This window comes from Pleurodeles waltl, chromosome 1_2, assembly GCF_031143425.1.
Source record: "Pleurodeles waltl isolate 20211129_DDA chromosome 1_2, aPleWal1.hap1.20221129, whole genome shotgun sequence".
In the NCBI taxonomy this organism is placed as follows: domain Eukaryota; kingdom Metazoa; phylum Chordata; class Amphibia; order Caudata; family Salamandridae; genus Pleurodeles; species Pleurodeles waltl.
This window is the reverse complement of record NC_090437.1, coordinates 514,777,583-514,800,187: the sequence shown is the minus strand read 5'-3', so window position 1 is coordinate 514,800,187 and position 22,605 is coordinate 514,777,583. Positions and strand designations below refer to the sequence as shown.

General features: G+C 40.3%; 1 protein-coding gene across 25 annotated transcripts in view; it reads left to right on the top strand.

The window, feature by feature from the left end:
• Positions 1-22,605, top strand: part of CAMK2D (calcium/calmodulin dependent protein kinase II delta) — a 624,934-nt gene that overhangs the window by 384,489 nt on the left and 217,840 nt on the right. For all 25 annotated transcript variants that reach the window (XM_069242054.1, XM_069242030.1, XM_069242039.1 and 22 more), the window contains exon 5: positions 15,122-15,187. In XM_069242054.1, coding sequence (XP_069098155.1) covers positions 15,122-15,187 — 66 coding nt within the window. The remainder of the gene's footprint in view (positions 1-15,121; positions 15,188-22,605) is intronic.

Here is a 22,605-nt window from a genome sequence, read left to right as displayed (position 1 = left end):
GCAAACCAGACAGAAGTGTAATGCTTTTGTGGAGGTGGACTCTAAGCAATTTTCTCACAGAACAGTTTGCCAGTGTGTGGGACTATAATATGTCAGTACTGGAGTAAGATTGACCCAGTCCAAACGAAAATGTATCGCTAAGTCCAACAAACGCATGATCATATACTATCATACATTTAGCCATTTACCTAACCTGCTATATAATCTTTTGATTTAGTGCTGTGGTTCTTAGTGAATGATAATCCCATGATGGTGCTGAATTAATTGTATAAATTATTTTCATACATTTCCCTACAATATTTATTTAAAGTAGGATATTTAAATTATAATCTTGCAGGCATAAATGTGTTGCTAATTGTAGGCTAATAACGAAGTGATTATTAGAAAAACATAATTATGGTTGACCGAGACACCACATAAATTATTGTTGTACAGAGGCATTAATAAGATTAGTTAAATAATAGGATTCGGAAAAAATGATGAAAATCACCCTCCCAATTATGGAGCCTGAAAAGCTCGGGATCTGCTTTAGGTACATTCACCACACGTTCAGCAGTGTCCCTCGTCGCCTCATCTTCTCTGCTCCCTGCATCTAACTCCATTCACTCAGCTGTAAGAGCATTGTGGCTTTAGTGTGTTCAAAATGCCTGTTGGGGGTCCCAGGTACCATTTTTCTTGTATTTATTTATTTTAAACATATTTCGTTTTAAGAACTTTTTCTTCCCAAGGTCATCTTTTTGAGTGCATCGCCTTTATGCACAACGTCTTCATTGCACTATTTGTTTATACAGTTTGTTTCACAGTCACCAAGGTGCAATGTTGCACTGAGAAAGTTAGGTGTTGGGACAATTTCCACCCTCTTTGTTGCAATGTTGCCCTTACATGATGTAATGCCACTTATTTTCAGCTGTGTTAAATATATGCCTCTTGTGAAGCAAACCTGCATCAAATGCTTGTCTTCATCACCCTGCCATAATCCCATGCATTCTTCAGTTGCATAGGTCTATATAGTAGATGGTTGAAATGTCACAAACTGTTCACGGGCACTGAAATTCGCCCTCTAAAAGACTAATTTAGCACTGGCCTCCTGCATCTAGTGAAACAGAAGTCTGCAGCTCAAAGGCTAACCTCTGTACAAGGGGTGGCAAAAAAGGCCATGCCCTGCAAAAACAGAACCGTCCCACGATTGGTTCAAATTCCCTCCCCACTCATGGTTCATTTGGTTTCCTTCCTAGCTCAGCTCTGACAGTTCTGTAATGTGATGAGCGTCTTTTTCCAGTTTTTATGCCAATATTTCAGCCCCCCAGGGCACCTATTCTTCACAACATGTCCCTTAGAGAGGAAAAGTGGCCTGGAAAATCCTGTCACTGGAAGGCAACTCCTTCACTACAGCAAAGCAGTTCATTTTGTGCAAGAGAAAAACTTCCAAGTATGTTGTTAAACTGAAGTACTTTTACATAGGCTTCCATAATACAGTTTTACAACTTCTAATAGCTGCAATTTCGCAGGTAGATGATCAGATGTTGTGTGTTTTATTGGATTAGGGTTGGATTAGGGTTGGTGACAAGCAACTGAGACCAGACGTCAGCAACGAGAGTTTACCTCTGTTATAGATCTTGCTGAAGTATGGAATGTGATAAGAATATTTGCACGTTTGTATGTAGGCATTGCAGCTGTCCATGTATTAAATTACTTTATGGCCACAAGAGTTGAGTAAAGGGGGTGTGCACTTCACTGGTAATAGTGAGCATGTTGTTACAATACAATAGTGCAGAACAAGTTCTAAGTGTACTTTTGTGTTTACAGTACAGTATGCCCTGACAGCTTTGTGATCTGATCACACACGTATTATTTACATCCTACCTTATAAAGAATGATTATAATGTTTATCCAGCCAAGTAGAACAAAGGGTGCAGTAAATTGTCTTGTTATCAAAGTCCTTTAATAACTATGGCCGATAGGAAATGCACTATATTTGAAATGCTGTAAAGGAAATACTGCAGTGTAGTGCTCAGGGGCATACATCCTGCATACCAGTATTAAATCATCTTTTAGTAAGGAAAATACCTTGCCAAATAAGGAGGGATAGAGCTTCTAGCTTGCATACAATTAACACTCAGCTAATTTGCATATAAACTCCCCAAATCCTCTGCACACCAAATTTTTTTGCAGCCTTGCAGCTGATAAATGTATTTTTGTAATGTTATCCTAACTTGTTGGAGCGAGGCTGACAGAGTGTGACTGAAGACGCTATATGTTTACTTTGTGTTGCTGACTGTAAATAAAAAGGCGACTTCCTGTTAGGGCCAACTTGATCAGTGTTGAACTTGTCAGAGGAAACCATAAATGTTAATGTTTTTTTTTCTTTAATCGAGGCACGATGCTTATCAGCTGTGTACTTAATCAGCTGGTGTACCTGACTCGAGCCTTTCTATCCAGAGACTGTGAGGCTCAGAGGCAGAGGAGATATAACCTTAAATTGAAGAGGGTGGCAGGGACAAGCCTCTTCCGAGATGTTCAATAAGGTCAACAGCACAAGCAGTGTATGGTACTATATTAGCAGCTAAATATTAGAGACATAGGGGGTTATTACAACTTTGGAGGAGGTGTTAATCCATCCCAAAAGTGACGGTAAAGTGACGGATATACCACCAGCCGTATTACGAGTTCCATAGGATATAATGGACTCGTAATACGGCTGGTGGTATATCCGTCACTTTACCGTCACTTTTGGGACGGATTAACACCTCCTCCAAAGTTGTAATAACCCCTTTAATCTTTTAAAGTGCTCTATACTTCTATAGCCAAGTTTCCCATTGTATAATAACCCATTTTCCATCTTTATTGCTGCAGCTTTCATGGAATTTAGTAACATATGTCAAGTTATTACCATAGAAATCTAACTTATTAGTAGAAACATCTGCAGGTAATCTATTAGCCCATGTGCCATACGTTCGTTTATTGCCTACTGAGCAAACATCAGCCCACATGTCTTGGTCGTATTCAACGCTTATTGTGTTTTTCACGTACAATTGTCCAAGGTCAACAGCGCCTCCTGGAGGCCAAGCGCGGTGTATTCTCAAAGGGCTAAATCATCCCCATGATACAGTACTGAAGCATAAACGTTACCCAGTTGACTAGAGTGTAATCATACCTTATCCTGGATCACTCTTATGTCGGGAGGGGAGGGGGAGTAGGGCGGGTCAGGTGCACACTTTTATCAGGCCATACTGAATCCTAATCCTGCTGGTGCTGAAGCTGCTGCAACGCATCACTGCCCAGTTTCCAGAGTAGAGTTCAGACGTTTACGATCTGTTTACAGGATGCAACTCAATTAAGTGTATTTCATAACTTTGAACTCGTGACCTTGTCAAATGCTATTGGTAAAAAATATAGAGGTGTGCCCCAATCCCTAAAGAAGTGATTGGAATGCTGCTTTGTGCATGGTTGATCTGCCCATGGAACCCTCTCTGAGTGCACAGGAGGATGGCATGCTTGTCAGACTAAATATCAAGTTGTGATAGTGCCAGCCTGGTAAAAGCTTTAGTTATTGAGCTCAACATCACTAGAACATCATTTTGACTTGCGCCAGCTTGTCCTCTTTGTTGTTCACAATGATGAGATTAGCTTGGTGTAATTTTTCACTAGTCGAAGGCCATATTAGAAGTGTGGCTCAAAAGAAGCATTAATTTCCATAGAAACTGCTTTGAATGGGAGAATATGTTGTGCCTTCCTTAGTTTAAGGCAAATTATTTAGAAGGCTTTCCTGCTATGTACTTTGGCCTGGCTGACTGGTCAAAAACTAGAATCTCGAGACCCAGATTTCGAATTTCAGTCGAGAGAAAGACGTGTTGATATTGATATATCAAAATGTGCTGTGTTTTCACGGCCACTGCAAACGTTTAGGCCTTGTACGGCGGTGTTCTTGTTTCGGTCAGTGAGCTGTAGAAGGTCACAAAGGTCAACAGCATTGGGATTACTACTTCACTAGAGCAGACAAAACGCAGTGGGTGGTACCAGAGCCCACGTGAGCAGTGACGGCTTTCCAGGTGAGGCCGGAAAACTCTCTTTAGGATTGGTCTAAAGTTTTAGGACTCTGGGCGAGAAAAGCACATAGGGGGAACTGCACAACTATGACCTTGAGCCCTTCAGTGCTAGTTACCACAGCTCCGCCAATTGTCACTCATCAGGGGCTAGATGAACACACATGGGCGCCTGTTGTTGCAATACTGCACCGCATTCAGAACTCAGTCGTTTGAAAATCACGCATAATTTACCAGTACTCTACGTTGAAACTGAATAGACCGCCAGTGTGGCATTGGCTGCTGTCAGATACTTCATCCCAGTGGTCGAGGATGGGTCACATTGTCAGGGGGGATCCATGAGTTATTAATTGGCTAGTGGGTGGGCAGGAATGCTCCATGGAGGTCCTCTTCTACTATTTAGGGGGCGGTTGAACTGCGCCTGCTGGTGCGTAACCACTTCAGGAACATTGCAGCTAGTTTAAGGCTGTTCGATATTATATTGTACAAACGGCTGTCATTTCTGTAATATACTTCATTACATTTTCATAACTGTCTTCTCCAACCATAGGATAGTGCCATCAAAATAGCTCATGTAAGCTCAACGAAAATTTGGAAATGACACCTGTAAGCTCAATGAAAACTTACTAACTATGTAGCTGCTACCTGTGGCCATGGTGACATGCCAGGTTTAAGGCACGGCTGCGGTTCTGATCAGTTCTGCAGTAAGAACCAGGAATCTGATGGTTTGCGTTTATATGCTTCTTTGAAAACAAATGCAAAGTCAGTTTACCTTTTTATTTCTCCAGGCTCATATGTCCTCGAGATGAGTCGTACATTAAATAACCGAGCCCTTCTCCGGGGTCACTGTGCTGTGGCCTGGCATAGACCTCTGATTTGGAATTACTCAATAAAACTGAAGGGTTTTAGGAATTCCTTGCATTCAGTACTTGTATGATAGTCCTTAAAGAATGCGCCACAAAATAATACCTGGGAAATTCAGAGCCACTGTTGAGCCAATAGTGTCTTGGCACCAAAAGTCAAAATGCCAGTCAAACCAGTACACACAACCCAAAAAGAGTCTGCAGTAAATAGTGTACAGGAATTTTCTTTACTATATCACTATGGAGGATGAGGTTTCCTGTACCAGTTAGTCCAAATTAAAATGGCTTGACCCTGACTACTACTTGCAATATAAAATACAAGAATTAGCAAATATATCTCGCCTTTAGGCCTTATTGGGTTTGCTCGTAGTTTTAGCAATGTTGTACAGCATCACTAAAAGTAAAATTGTGAAAAAAGCCTGTGACATTGCTGCCCATGTTATTTTGTAGGGATGCATGCATGTCTACAAAATGATGCAATCAGTCTTTTTTTTGGCTTAACAATCAATAAATTCACAGAAAATAATGTAGTATCAGTGTGTGGGAGTAAATAACAATGGGGAGGGGGTGAAATCAGATAGCAGAGGTAGGTAAGTAACAGGAGGTTGGGGGAAGCAACATGGAGTGGGCAGAAGCAACAAAGGAGTCACGAGTGAGAAGTACACAGGCTGGGGAAGGAGCATAAAAGAGTTAGCGCATCACTGAGTGGGGTGGGGAGAAGCATACAGCAAAGAGCAAAGCAAGCATGGGTGAGGGAGGAAGTGCACGAGGGAGACTGCTGGAAAACACACCATCACGGGGAGTGCTTAAAAAAGTACTTAAACAAGTAGTCACTGAAAAGTGAGCAATGTGAAGGTACAAGGAATGTATCCTTGCTCCAGGGCTGGGTCAAAGTGTCACAGACTCACCTGGTTCTGTCCGCGGAGACGATGCTAGACCTCTGAACTTACCTGGGGCAGCAAAAGAACAAATTAATAACCTTAACTCACCCACTGCCTCCAAGGGAAAGAGGGGCTGGGATAAAACAAGAAAAAAAATTACCTGCTTCACAGGATCTGCTATGTTCCCTTGCAATACTGCACAGGAGAATCTGTACTCCATGGACCTGTGTGTGGATGTGGGTGTGGTGCACTAGAAACAACAAAAGTAGTTTACTAACAGTCTTTAACATATGGTGTTTAAGCAGTTATTTACAACAGTAACACTTACAGGCTTCATTGTAAATTAGGCTTGAGAGCAGATACAAATGCAAAAGGAAATACCAGACTTTTCTGGCACTCCACAGATCATCCAACATAACAAAATTGAATTCAAAAGTTTGAGAATCACAATGTTGCACTCAGTCTTTTCGAATTCTAAATGCCAATACCTTGTTGAGAATACAAACATGAAGACCTTTAGAGCAGAGTCAAAGTTCGGAGTGCCCATGAATTAAAGTGTTAGTAGCGCTAGGACTTTAAAAACGTAAGCACTCAAAGTCCATATTCCAAGAACGGGTCAAAATCTCCTCAAAGGAACTCAGTCATAGTCAGTGCTCAGAACTGAGCTATACATTAGTGAGTACTAACCTGAGGTTGAATCGTAGCTCAAGATTTGAAAAGACACTGGAGAAGTCGATGGAGCCAGGATCACAGGAAGTTTTAGAAAACTAGAGCACTGGAGGTTTCCAGATGACTCAAAAGGTGAGTGCATGCGAAATGCTTGCGCAGGACTGGTGCAAGACCAAGCGCTGACTCTGGGTTTAGATGGGGTTTATACACGTGATGGGAAGACTGTTCCTGTGGATTGCCTGGGAGAAAACACATGTTCACCTAATGGATGTGACCTCTTGCAGGTGCAAATGACTGTTGGAAATCAGTTAACCAACTGCCGGAACCAAGAGTCAATAGGTCACGCCAGTTCGCGCCAATAACTAAAGCAAGTGAAAAAATTATTACATGCAATAGGTAAGGGCAGATGAAGCTAATAATTAGGAAGCACGTGATATTCTTACAGTCATGTTACCAGGGGGAAAAAACGGTACATGAGGATCAAGGGGGTGAAGAGCTCTGGATGGGAAACAAGGGTTTGCATGAGGCCGTGAACTGCAATTGGGTAAAACAATATGAGCCCTGTGTGTGTAAATCCCACAGAAGAGAGGGCACAATAGGGTTCGCTACACAAAGAGAAAGCAAAGCCCACACAAGCTATTGACTAAGAAGTAAGCTAATGAGAATGACAATAAAGCGAACTAATGATATGCAGTGGCTGGGCGCCAAGACTACGGTTAGCTGACAAAGGACAGTGCAAGCGCTGTCTAGTAGGCGAGACCTAAAGACAGTGCCCAAGTTCAGCAAAACCTGTCGCTGGAGCCCTCCATTAGCCGTCAATTAATGACTTCACTTTGGTTGTCTTCCAGCAAACACCCCATTTTATTACAGCTCATACCCAGTCTGCAATGGCATGAACAGATGCCCCGAAAGGGCATATGTTGTGCCACACACAAACAATAGCAGTGTGCATTGTGAAGCAAGCTCTGCAGGAGATGTCTGATAAATTATTTTAAGTGCCTGTTTTCTGCAAATAGACTTTTTTCCAGGAAGTATAACTGATACATTTTGAAGAAAGTTTTCTGATGTGATCAAGCGGAGGAGTATGCCACTTAAAATATCTTGCTCTACATGTACCAGCTCCTGTGATGGGCAGGGCTGTGAATCTGTCAGGTGCCTCCCACAGACTTTGACTCAGTGAGGTGCTCGCTTTACCAGAAATGTAAGACTCTACGATAAATGGTTGCAGTCAGGGACGAGTCTCTTATTTATAGGGCTCATTTCTTTCTTTGTTTCAGTGTTCAGGGCACAGATATAGGAAAGTGTAAAACACTAGTACAAGACAAAGTGGTGGAGAAACCAGGGCTCATTTTATCCGCACGATTTTTTATCTAGCTAGACTCTTAATGCTGGTAAAAGTAGTTTTAGCACCTTGCTTTTACCAGTTAATATTTACATTAAGTCCATTACTAGAAACCAATTGGGAAGCAACATATTTGCACAATTAATCACATTTTTCTATTTGTCTTAACAATTCAGTTTCGATAATGGCTGATAAAATAAATTATGTTCAATGGCTCCCAAACCCAGCTGTTGTATATCTAAATATCCAGGTTCATTCATTCATTCATTCACGATTGAGGTTTTGGAAGAGAGCATAATGGAACATGTCTTTCAGTTCTGAAGATTACACGCCAAGAGAGTGAAAACGCGGAGACCGCAGGACGCCACTCAAAGGAAAGTTGCAAAGGTGGCGTATAAAATGTTTCCACTGAAACGCAGCACATCTGTCTAGCCTCAGAGATGTGTTCCCCTACCCAGACCCTCATTAGCGTCTTTAGGGTATAACCCAACTTTCCAGCTGCCACTGGGGGAATAATTAGCAAAGCTGAGGGTCTGGACATATGCTTTCAACTTGGATAAATCTTTCTTTTTCCTACAGGTAACAGACTGGCAGTCTTTCTTCCACGTGCAGTGTGCCTGCAAAAATTCCTACCTATAAGCACAACCTTCACTGTCCCATTTTGAACTTTTGCTTTTTCTCTTCCAAGAATAATCGAGGCCTACCGTGGACATAGTATGGGCATTCCTGGTGACATTTCATTTGTCCCTAGAGTAATATTGCCCTATCTTTGGCATACTGTTAACATTATTGTCTCCAGTTTGGCTTTTTGTTGCATATTAGTGGCCGTCGTTGGCGTTTCATGAACATTCTGGACAATATTCTGTCCATCTTTGAAATTGTGGTGGCCGATCCCTTTACATATTGTCAGCATTGTTGTATTTCTTTAGTATCTCTGCCAGCACTGCCCTATCCTTTATTTACTGTGTCTTCAACATAATTCTGAATATTCGTACATTTTAGTGGCACTGCACAGTGGTCCCCATGCTTAATTTATTGTGGCCATTCCTGATGCAACTGGGTTTGCCTCACACAATGGCGGTGAAAATCACTACCATACGTTGGTAATCCCTTGTAATTCATGATGATAATAAATGGACATGGAACGTAGAATCTGGTTATGCGTGACAGTAGTATATATTAGTGCTTGATGAGAAGATAAAATGTTTCTGGATGAAACATGTAGCTCCTAATATCGAATAACTGTCCTTTTGGTACACAAATATGGTGTTTTCATGAAAATGCCAGGAACTTGTTTTTCAGGACTAAACTTTATTTATCCCAACTATTATAGCTAATGATAAATCTCGATTTCCAGAAATTAGATAGCTGATGCTTGACAACATGCATGCATTTCAGTGGTATGTTTAAAAAGCACAGAAGTCTTGTGGCCGATTGTGGTTCCAATGCCCTAGACAACACTTGCTCCTTTCATGGCTTGTGTGTCGGCATGTCATCTATGTTGATAAATCTTGATATGCTATCACTACTGCTATATTGGGCACTGATTACGTACCATTGGTGCAAACTATTTGAATGACCTTGTCAGGTGTGCGTGGGGGGGAGGCTCTGTGCTACAATGAAGACTATAATCCTCTTTACCGCATCACATGGTGAACAGCAGCACTAACTCCTTCCTAATCACTGCAGATATGTCAGAGTGCACACAGTGATCCTGAGTGGTAAGTTTTCTGTATGCAGTTCACCACATGAACCACGCAAAAGGCTCGGGTGACCCTTCACTTCTTGGCCTGTGGCCTTCCCAGTGTTAGTCCCTTTTTATGTGTTTCACATGCTGGGACAAGCGGAGCCTCTCCTCCTGCAGGAACACTGCTTCCCTGTCTGATCAGGCCACACTCCTTCTGCCTGGTACACCTCTGGGAGGCAGGCTGCCTTGCAGACACCAACCCTGGTCTCACAGTCGCACTTTGAATACTCTGTGGAGCACTCCCTTACTTGGTTATAGAAGATTCATCGAACTGTAAGAAAGTGAGGTGTTTTGGGTTTCAATATTATACTTCTTTTCATGGCAGAGGATTTTGGTGAACTGTCTAAAGTTCTTGAACTAGCGTGATTGTTGTTTTCTGGCTGTAGTGCAGACACAGCCTTTGTGCAAGCTGATCGCTGTCCTAGCAGGTATCGTTTATACTAGTGTCAAGCAGGAATATCCAGAACATAAGTACAACATATGAACACGGTGCAAGCTTCAGCACCCGGCGGTTACCAGCAGTCATGTAGTAATAAACCTAGATATAGAAAAGGACAGGCCCTTCCTAGAAACTTCCTCACTTTCAACCCAAACTGCTGACTCACCCCTGTCCAGTACCATCTACGAAGTGGCAGCACTCAAGAAAATCAAAGCATCAAAACCTTGCTAAAAAGGTCCTATTACAACCTCTGAGGGCAGTCCTGTTTCTAGCCTCCTTCACTTCGTGTGGCCACCAGATCACAAAAGAGGTTGTGGCCCTTGGCTTTATAATGGACAAGCCTTCGCCTCAGCACACATGGTAGATTAGCATGGTATCTTGGTCCACAAAAAGCCACAGTACCAGTTTCACAAGCAGTCATTTCACCCAGGCAGGGGTACACTCCTGTACTGTGTGCAAGGAACATTCAGATTTCAACACAGGCCACAACACTTATACAATTCTTCATCTGCTGCTTCTCCCACATAGTAACGAATTTTCCACATTTGCCACATAACTGACCATCTGTTCCTAGTTAAAACAGGTCAAAGTTGTTTAAAAAAAAGTGTGATGTGTGGTTCTGCTGCATACCAAATCCTCTGCAAACAAATAATGTTGCCATAGTGTGGCCCAGGGAGTGCTAAAAAGAGTCCTTTATCTTTATCCAGAACTCCATCTCTAGAGTTTGTGAGTTCTCCAATTCCTATAGGGGGGTTACTTTTGACTCCTCAGGAATTTGCTCCCCATGTTATCACTGTAGCTGGTAAACATTTTGAGCACAGTGTTGGGATTTTGGGCAATTTAGCTTCCAGTGTCTGTAAGAAGTGATTACCCCCTTGTTAGAGGTGTAGCGAACAAAGTATATCCCAGTTTTATCACAGGGGTCAGGCTTATGGGGATATTTAAAAAAAGAAAATCCAAACTGTCAGGCAGAAGAGAACAGAGTCTGTAGAAGATTACTTGGTCTCCCTCCCAGCTGCCCTTCCTATATATTTCTTGAGGAACTTGATGATTGCCTATCCTGAGCTACGGGGCATATCATCCCTTGGCAGCAGGTATCACCCTGGGAAGACCATTCATTTGTTTTTAAACCACGGGTCTACCTAAGCACGAAAGGTTATGGGTCAAACAAATCTTTCATGGCCTTAAGGCAAGGGGAGTGATTACTAGAGCTCATTAACTCAGATTAAGGAATATATTCTGATTCAAAGGTCCCCTGGGACAGAGCCTTACTTGGATTTTATATCACACACTTGGGACTGGTCCCTCCTTACTAGATTTCGATTAGGAATTATTAGATGGCAGCTATGTTTTCCTCTTTGGCAGATTGATCGCACGTCTAGCTTCTTTTGCCTACATGATGAAAGCTCCCCCCAAAGCCTGCTTCGTGTTGTTTTTGTTCGTGTATTTTATTTCTTCTAGACTTGGTGATTTTTAATTCCTTTTTTAGAGGATTAGGTGGCTTTACTATATTTGCAGAAGCTGAGCACCCCCGAGATTCGTACTAATGTCTGTCTGTTTATGTCTATGCATAAAGAATGAATTGGCATTTTAACTGTGTCAGTTTGATGAATTGATTACTATTATGTGTCTGGGGTTGTGCATATATTTATTTGACATGGTCTTATAATTGGGATAGACGGGTGTATGTATTGTTTTTATGTATGTTGGATATATATGATATCGGTGTTTTAAAGCGTTTGTTTTATCATGTGATTAAATTGTATGCTGTTATGGCCATTAAATAATGTTTGAATACAACTTTTTCGTTTCAATATTGCCACCGTGTTGCAATATGCTGGAAATGTTGCAAATCTGCCCTTTTTGCCACATCATTTAGTCAGCCCTGCTGCATTATCTGGTATTGCTTGGCTGCTTAATTCCAGTGACTGTAGGATAGAGCAACACATATTTGGAAGGGCCAAGATGCAGAAATGAGGTGAAATAAGGTGCTGGGTATATTTTGGAAATAGTACGCCTTGTGGCATTTTGTAATCAGACTAATTTAACCACCTGTTAGACACATACTTGGCCAGTTTGCAGGGAAAATGTGCTGAACAAATCATGTTCTTTTAACTCTTCTGTTTGTTATGGGAGGGTAGGCTCAACGCTCATGGACATGGTGAGGTTCGCTGGCACACTACAAAATTATCAGATTGATTTGTTACTGCCCCTTTGGATTTGTAGGTTATTTGTATGGAAACTGTGCTGCGAGATGCACCAGCTGGTTCTGTTTTTCAAACTTTTTTGAGGGACAGGGCTTGCTTTGGAAATCCTTAAAATTAGTCAGTCTATCCGCTTCACTGTCGCTCAATTCAATTCAAGATAACTGTTTACTCCCCACTCCTGCGGTGTTTCCCTATTTGACACTGCTACTATCAAATGCCCATACATGCTGAAAGGATTTTTTTTTTTTAAAGGCAGTGTACAACACATGGCAGCACAGCAGTTCGAGCATTAGAGAGACAGTGGAATTAAATGTGTGCCCCTGCAATCTAGTCTTGAAAACTGAACAAAGCCACTCTCCCCTATATTAATGGAGCAGTGAGCTGAAAATATAACGATTTGATTCGCAGTGCTCTGTTTCTGATGGGACCCTTTAGGTTATACAATAAATCCCCTTGCGAGTGATCTGCAGTGCCAGTCCTTACCGCCCCTCCTCCTTTATGTACCACGTTGGGACTGCTTTCAGAACTGAGGTACTGACATTTGATTGGGGCTGGTGCAAATTTAATCAATTCTGCAATAAGGGATTTTTCTAGGTAAGTCACGGCCTTTGGGGCACCTTTTGACCCGTGCTTTATCTTGTGAAAGCACCTATACACTTAAATACGCCTACTCTGCCAGTGACACAGCCACAATACTTGGAATTGTAAATTGTGCTGATCGATTTTCAGTGAGTGTTACAGCACTCCAGAAATCAAGGTTGGATGCAAGTACGTAGTGGATAAGTAACTTTTATGCATTCATTCCTATTCTAAGACATTCTTTCAGCTCAGAACATTTTCATTTCACATAACATTCTTTGCCAGCCACTTCCAGAAACACATCCCTCTGGCACCTCTCTCTTCATATTTGCTGTATTCATTCTACACAGCCATATGACTTTGCCAAATGACGCATAGAAGAATGAATGAATGTAATGAATCATTGGATCATCAGTCTTTGCTTTGTTGCGTTTACGTTAAAGGCAAATTTATCTGCAAATGCCCAGCTGTAGCACTTTTTCTGAGTGGATCCGATTCCAAGCATTTCATTGTTATCAAATATAGGGTGCTGGGGAATTTGATACTCCTTTGACCACCTTAAGTGAGGAGCTCGGTCACCAAGCTTGCTCACACCACAAACCTGTGAGCCCTTCCGACCTGAGCACTCCTGAACACTAGAAGAACGGCCCCAAACCTGCACACAGATACTCCCAGTGTAAAGCAAACTACTCCTATCGCAGAGGAACACCTTCTTCACTGCTTCTGTCGCACCGTCCTGCTGCCCCCTCTAACTCTGCCAACTAAAGCCATCGCGGAGGGCAGCCAAGCTGTCCACAGCCACGTTTAATGTGGCTACAATCTTGTCAGTTAAGACTGACTGTTTGTAGTCTGGGCCCTCACTCCCCCTGCCTTATTTGTACCCTAGGTAGGTCGTCTGGACTGCAATATTTGCCTCTATACCTCACTCGCCCATATGCAGGGAGGTTTTCTTTGTTGAGTTGTATGTGGTCCAGATTATATCTACATTCGGGATTGGTATATAAACCTTATAGTGCATTGCATAGTTTAAGCTGGAATTATTCTCTTTACACGTATACATTTTAGTTAAAGTGGATGGAATGACATCTTTCTCACCATCTGTGTTTCATGTACACCCATACGTTGGGCTGATCCCTTTCTGTGGTTGACCCATGTATTGACGGGTATCTTTGTCACTATGTTTGGCTCAGGGGTTGGTCTATAATCCTGCCCCTTTTACATGTTAGACACACATGGTCTGTCCCATCATCAGGCTGTGCTGGTAACTCTCTGAACCATTGTTGTAAGGTGGACATAAAAGCTGGCCTGACATATTTCCATCGTTTAAAGCTCAGCATAATCTCTCTCGTTCTGTTATATCTTAAAGCCATCAGCCGCATGGCAGCTATGCCATAGATCCATAGGCCAGGGTGACATCTTCATTAATATGGAGAACACAAGATGAAGCCTGGTCGTTCTGTTTAGTTGACAGACATTCAGTACGATTTGACAAAGTCCTTTCCGCAGAACAAAATCAAGCATATCAGTGGAAGACTGTTGCCCTGTCTCTATTGCTCACCCAGGGCACATATTAAAAATACTGTCTCCCAGCAAATAATCCCATTATATTCAGCAGGCCTAAGATTACAGGCAATTTCAGCAAACCTCTTCCTATTATATTCCTACCAGCCTGCTTAGGAAATTGACATTGCTTTGCAACTATCAAATGTCCTTCTTCCTTCTTTCCTTTCTTACTGTCCAGGGACCCCTCTCATTCCCTCCTTTCCTCTGTATAACCTGCTCTCCTTGGTATTATTCTTCTCTAAATCACACATCCCCTTGCCTTTATATTTCATTATGTATCCCTGCCAAAACCCTCAATCCATAGATCATAACCTCTTCTTCTCTTAAGACTATTAATACCTAATCTCATCTTGCTCGCTTTTCATCCCACCGATCATTTGCACGATGCCAGCAAGCCTATACTAATGCATTTACAGCACAATACATTGAAATAAAGGTATGGAATGCTCTCTTACTGCACACGGCTAAACCCATTCACCAGTAAACCAGTGGAGTTAACCAAAGAGTTGCAGAGGGCATGCTGCTTGCTGTAAAGCACGTCAGCGACTCATCGGTGGTGGTAAGTACAATGTAAACCATAATAATACAATTATACTACACTACCTACCTGACCCGCTGGCTGCAAATTGGTGTTGAAAACTCAATCTCTTCCCATTTTGTGTGTATTTTTTGTCATTTTTTTCTTTACGATTGACTTGGTACTGCTATTTGGTAATGAATTTTGTTTTTGTGTCCCCTTTTCTGTGTTTCTCAGATTTTGACTGATGCACTGTGTTTTTTCTTCACAGAGTCACTGGCGGTGAACTGTTTGAGGACATAGTAGCAAGAGAGTATTACAGTGAAGCAGACGCCAGGTAGGTGTTGGGTTCTAAAAGGGGTGTTCAAATGACTTAAGGGCGGGTTTTACATTTCTAGCGGAATAAGCCAGTGCGTTCCATACGTTTTATGATCAAAGCTGTGGGTTCATATGTACCAATGGGCAGGGCTAGAAGGCGGGAAAGAGCGCCATGACACTTCGATTTCAATAATTATGTTTCTGTGGTGCTTAGCTTTATGATACAAATGTGGTATATACAGCACCTGAAGTTAGTATTTCACCATTTGCTGTCACCGTTATTTGATCTCAACAAAATCTCTAAGTCCGTGATGTTGCGGGGCAGATTGAAGGCGCCTCTGTCCTGTTTCGTAGTGTTACCGTGGTCTTGCTGTTCACAAAACAGAACATTTCAACTATTTAAATACATCTGGTACATTTCTAAGAAAGTTACTATTACGATTCAGAAACAGATGATGGCTATTCCTAGTGAAAATAGATTTTTATAAGTGATGCTGACTTTTCTTCACATTGTCCCCCTCCATGTCTCCCTGCAGAACGCTTTTGGCTGCGTTGCCACTTTCTTGTATTTATATGGAGATGCAGCCGTCGCAAGCCAGCCGAAAGGTCTCATATTTTCAGCACCAACCTTCGTCCTTTCGCTTTCAATTGAACTCTCAAGCGCGTGTCAGTGCTAGAAGTGATTCCCGCCATTAACCACCACAGAGTAGAATACAATTTTGACCGGAATTGCTACAGTGCTCTAGGTGATCTAGGCTTGAAGCTTGTGTGGTCTTATGAATCAGTTAAAACTGAGACATACATTCCGCTTTCCCTGGGTCGCTAGATATTCCTTTAGCTGTTATATTCAGTGTGCAACCACCACACCAGTTCGTTTCTTCACCAGCATCTCAGACTTCCTAAGTGAAGGAATACTTTAGGCCGGGGTTTGAAGGGACCCTAACTGACAACGCTGCTAGGACTCTAATGGTTGGATGTGCACTTAACAGATCTTTACTGCATAAGTTACAGTTAATGGTCTCGCATCATTGCAGACCTTCCGAGCTTGCCCACATTGAACTAATCAGACTAAAACGTTTGGAGTTCTGTGATCTCGCACGTAGAAATCTGCAAGGTGATGTCTGCTCCCAGATGGAATTAATGATATGTACACAGGAGTGGACAGGCCACGAATCCATATGAATATCAACACTGACAGGTTAGTCATCTGTTTGAAGGCAGAAAATAAATCAATGTATACACGTTTCAAGTTTATTAACTTGATCTAATTTACTTTTCTGAATATTTGGGAATTTTAGCAAGCAATATTACAAGTTAAAAAAATCTTAAATAGAGACGAGCCTGCACTTTGGATTCCTTGTCAGCAATCTTACTGTTATATTTTATTTGCTTTTTTTCTTATCCCTCCACTACCAAACTAGCTCTGTTTATTAATCCACCTCTAGATTTCTCCCAAATGTCAATAGTCTCAACTTCATTTAAATTATTAAATTCTTTATTAGAATAATCTGGTTCTTGGACTGGGTCAGGATGTGTATTAAAATTATACAGCAATTTTAACTTTTCATCTATCATGTTTTTGACCATGATTGATGTTGCAGTGTATGCAAAATTGTATAGCAAAGCAATATATATATATATATATATATATATATATATATATATATATATATATATATATATATATATATATATATGAAAGAAGTGACTCAAACAGATGATCTCATTAAAGAACAAAAATATATTTCTACTACAACGTTTCAGCTTCCGCCTTCCTCAGGTAGTACAATTAAAATTGTTCTTTAATGAGATCATCTGTTCGAGTCACTTCTTTCTTGGATATTACATTTTCTTGTGGCTCTTTGTATCCTTTGGGATCCAGATTTTTGCCCTGGCTGGCTGTTGTTTTCTTGTGATCCTGCATCTTCCAGTATATATATATATATATATATAGTGGATTACCAGCATGCACGCGATCAGTGTGCTTGTGAAAATTATTTGTTCAAATGCAAGAGGACACTAAAAATCCCTGTGGCTGAACAAAGGCCTCCTAGCCAAAATTTAGGCCCCATCATCCATTAAAATGTGACAACTTAATGTCACCCAAACATTGTTTTGGAACCACATATTGTACTGGGCATGTGTTGTTTTTCACACTTGAAAATGTGCTATTTCTTTTGTCAGTTGCTTTTGGTGTATGTTTTCCATTTAAAAAAAATTGATTATTTCGTTTTAAAGTGGAACAATTTACCCAGCCTTGGTGGTCACAAAGTTGTATATGCTGGAGTTTTTGCTTTATTCCGGAGCTAACGGTATACCAAACATTTCATGTAAGAGTCCTAGAAGGACTCATTTTCGTTTCACTCTGAATTGACCGGTATATTTCAGGCCGAGGCAACTCCCCTGCAGCCCTGTAATCCCATGCAGCTGTAGCTGTAGGTAGTAATCCCTTGGTTCATGGCCCTTTTCACCAAGGCTGCAGAATTCCAGCTCAAGTGTAATCTATAGTTTGCATCTGTACAGGTTGTAGCCCTAACAGATCTGCCAAGTCTTTAAATTGATTAACTTGCGGCGAAGCACTGTATCAAATTCGAAACATTGTGCATCATGCATAAAACCATCAGGTGCAAAACCACTGACTGCCTTCCCCCAACATGTGTCAAAGAGACATCTTAATTTCCTTAGTTTGTCCATCCCAATTCACATGTGATTACCAAGGAGGCAGGTCCTTGACAGGACATGGCACTGTAAACTACCTGCGACGTGCCCCGTATTTATCGCTCTTTGCTTGCAATGTTATCACTACATCCTCACACCTTTAATCTCCCTCTACTACGACAACTACGAAACAATGCTTAAATCCACCATTATCTACAGCAAAAAAAAGAAAAGCTATTTTGGTTGTGTTGATTCCAATTTACCCGTGGAGCATATAACTAAGACTGGAAATATTTCTCCTGTGCACAGGCAGCCAAACACCTGAGGCTCATATAAAGCTGGCAAAGTGCATTTTTAAGAGTTACTACTTTGTCAAAAGTTTCTGTTCTGTTTTTCAGAAGATTATTGTAACTTTTTTCCCATGACGTTTAGCAAAATAGGTATCTGTCTGGTGAAAAATTAATTTCTGGATTTTCAAGAATCAAAAATACTAAGAAAATTCAGAATTCTTCTCCGGTTGAGGTTTTAAATTGCAGAGATCTGTTGCAGCCTCTATATAAGACTGATGTGATGTCAGAAGAATTGCAAGACTAATGAGGAAGATCTTTACGGGATGGTAATAAATCCAAACTACAACGTGAAAATATTTAGTTGAGTTTAATTCTTTAAAACAGTTAAGGAAATAGCCTCGGGCCCGGAAAGTCACATTTTAGAGACCGCCAAGGACATGAAAACCTAGAAGTAACTGATCGAACTAGGGTAAGGGAACTTTAAAAAAAAAAAAAAAAGCATTTTATAATAATAGTTACTCCTCCACAGATTCAGTCTACTCAGCCATAGCAAGAACAGCTCATAGCACCCTTCCAGTATTTTGAATTCATTTATTTTGGTTATTGATTATCCTATACCCACGTAGTGCAATAACATGTTTTTTTTCTTAACAAGCTCAGTTTCTTGATATTTGATTGTGGGTAAGACCCACCCGGTCACCAGTCCTTGAGTTTGCTAACCTTGGAGTAAATTTTAAAGAAGAATGCAAATCTGAGTAATGCGCAATTAATGTTGGTACTTGGAAAATGAGATTTATTCTCATCATTTATTAGGGTGCCTGCATATCGTTCATGGTCTAAATGGTATAAGTACTTTGTTACTTTGTTTGCTCATGCTGTACTCCATACAAACCCTCAGTACCATTCTAGACACATTTTCTGCTTCCATTGGAAACCCCAAGTCCACTTTTGATGGCTTCCTTTTTCTGATCCTTACATTAATGTATACTACTCAGTTGGGTCTTAATAATCATAGTACATACTAGTAATGCTTTCCCTTGAACCAACAGGATGTATGGCATGAAGTATCTTGGATTGCAATTCAATCTGTAGGAAGAATAAATATGGTTAATATCTTCTCGGACATTTAGACATGCCTTTTTTTTTAATTAAAGCTACTACTTAAATAATCCTATTGAATCTCAAGTTATTTTTGTCACTTCCTAATCCTTCATTCATCTAGGTACTGCTAGAAGTGCATTTTAAATAGAATTCTCATTGCAATTGATCATCGTGTTATGAACCATGGCATTTCGAAAGCCAAAGTTAACAGTTGACTTTGACAGAAAACTTTGATGTCTGGTGTTGACTCAGGTCTTATTGTCAAGCAATGTTAAGCAGACCCTCGTCAACCTTAGTGTTAGATAATTTTCCACTTTTAAACTGAATATTCTAATCAAGCTCTTCTTGCTTAGTTTCCACTTTTCCATTTCCTAGAAGAAGGTGCCTCACAAGCTTTGTTTTCATCTTTAGCCTCTTCTTGCATATCTCATTAATACGGTATTGGTCTTGTACTTCAGTATGTTCCCATGCAATCCTTTAAGTACCATCATTGTAATTCTGAAACCTTTGCAGGGTGAAAACAATGGTAAGCATTTCAAGCATACATGTAGAAAACACACTATCCTATAGGAGCAGTCCTTCTCACCACACCCTGTTAAAATCATTGTGTTTCTTATTATATCCACCTACCCATATCCTTCAACTTTGTATTTTTTTTAGCAAATCAGCTTTCCTGCGAGATTTATTTTGTATTTTTCCTCCTATTTCCTTTGATTTATCAAGTGCTGATGTATGATTAAAATAACTACACTAGAAATTCACAAACAAGCATGGATGCGAAGGATAAAGGAGCCCAATTTTCCAATAGCCTGAGTTAGGTGTGTATAGTAAGATCAAGAGCAGACATCATGCTATCAAAACGAAAATAAATATGTTTCCAGATTTCTTGTTTATTTTTTAAGAGTAAGCTATAATAACATGGGACGCACAATGTGTTGAAGAATCACTTAAAATGTGAACAGCATTATAGACTACATTAAGAGCAGACCTTGATGATTTGAACCCTCAACATCATGGCTACTGGAGATTTACTTTTTAACATGCATCGTCTTTGAAAACCGAAACTGTAATGTTTATTAATTATTTTCATTAATTCAATGTGTATTTCTTTGAAAAAACGATATTGTCAGTTATCAAATTTAGTAGCAGGGACCAGATTAAATAATTGCCAGTGAAGTTCTTTATAGGTGCTGTTGAAAATCTCTCTGCTTTTTTGTCATGAATCCATCCATATTTAGGAGGTAAATAGGAAGTTGTGTTTTTAAAATAAAAGGTGTATAGGAATATTACAAACTGCAGTGAGATATTTTTCCTTCATGACTCCCACGTGTGACTCATGCATTTTCCCAAAGGGCATGGTTAAGTCATGGAACTGTTTTGATATATAATAAGTTTAGAACATCAAAGCATCTTATTCAAATCTACACTATTTTCTGTCCTTGGCTTGTAATTAAATCAGGGAGGTGTAGCCTATTCTTTCTTAAAATCATGTGTTGAAATGTTTACAATAGAACCTTTGGCAATAAACGGTAAATGCAAGTAATGTACACCCTTTTTCGGAATAGTTTAGTGTTTATACTTAGTCTTTTTAAGTACTTTAATACGTTTTTGTAACTTATTTTTTTGTAACAAATAGAGTGATTACTAGAAACATCTAAAACACTTCCAGTGGTCTCTCCCATATTCTGTTCTCCTATTTCGCTGTAAGTTAATAGGAACATGTGTGATCAGCCTTTTAACAGACCTAAGAATACAACTATTGCCCATTTCAACAAATTAGTTTTGGGCTTCCATAATGTTTTACCTAGATATCATCACAAGTACTACAGGCCTACCCACTGTTGATTGTGTTAACTGTACACTTTAAGTATGCTTTGTTACCCAGCGTTCTGCAGGCATTTGTATGCATATTGGTGCCATTCTTGATGTCAGGTCTGATATCAAAAGGCAGTTTATCATTCATATTAATGTTCTTCTAAAGATTGTCTGAATAATTGGTAATGGATTTTACCTTCTCTTTTTCTTAGATTTTCTTTTATAAATTGTCCAAAGGGTGTGGATATCCCTTTACAGCATTCAGTAACCTAGAGAAGTCATTTTAAAAGTATCTGCTATTCAGTTGCAGTGATTCGATTGGAAAATATTTCTACCTTAAAATGCGAATTTTAATGCCATAGATTAATTGAAACCAATAGTGAGGTAAAAAGAAATAGAGGGCTGCATTTGGGGCCCCGAGGCATAGTGGCATTGAATTTAAAGCTGCGCCGTAAGCTTTTTGAGAGTATTTGCCTGATTTTATTTTGGAGTGCAAAGGATCACTCTAAGATCATAACATAAAACTAGGATATACAGATATTCATTTCCGCAGGAACAATTATGGACACCCTGTTAAGATATAATTGACTTCTTAGAAGCATCAATCTTTTTTAAAGTTTTCCCTTGCCTCCCTTGCTCGGGCCTTCATTGGTCAAGGTATGTTGCTCCAATAACCAACATGTGGTGCACTGGAAGCACGCCTAACTTTATTGCATGACTTTTATTAGGCAGCTCTATCACTGAGAGGTGTGTCAGAGTGGTCATCACATTTTACTGTGCGTTAGTTTTCCTCCTACAGAAACGCTAAGTGCATGTAGTCCACTGTTGATTATGGTGAACAGCAGCATCGGCGAACTAGCTGATACCTGGACACACAGACTTTTTTTTTTTTTTTTTTACAATTGTACAGTACCTTTTTGACTGTGTCGACTTTAAAAGGGAAACCCTATTCAGTACACTCCTTTTACGTTTCTAAGCAGAAAATATAAAGCATGCTGAGACTGTGAATCAGCAAACAAATTGAATGATGCTGGGAGAATGTTCCTGTTGATCTGCACACATTCTAAGTCCATTTTCGATCTGTTCCTCTCTACGCTATTATTGTTGCCTGTTTTTCAGGAGTGTGTGAATAGGAAAATGTACGCGCCCGCTGTCTTTGAACCTAGGGTTGCTAGGGCACCCGAATGTGTTTGTGAAAAAAGAATGGGAAATAAATTACCTCAGCAGATAGTTCGCTTTTAGGATTTATTCGCTTTTCAGTTATTAAAAAAAGTTGTCATAAAACAGCTTAATAGTGAGACCCAAAAACGCTGGTAAATTGATCATTTTTTCCTTTTTTTCTTAAATAAAAGGTGTTAATTTCATAAATGACACGAATGGACTGTAGTATACAAAAATAATCATCAGAGTTTCAAAGCTTTCCTGCTTTTAATTAGATCTGCAAATCTTGACCAGCTTAGATTAAGCAAGTGAAATTGCTAGATGAGAAATGATTCTTTAGGCAGCTGAAAAGCTGGCAGTAGATTTCTGTAGTAGTCCTGCGTAACAGACTCCTCCTCTCCAAGCACGGGCA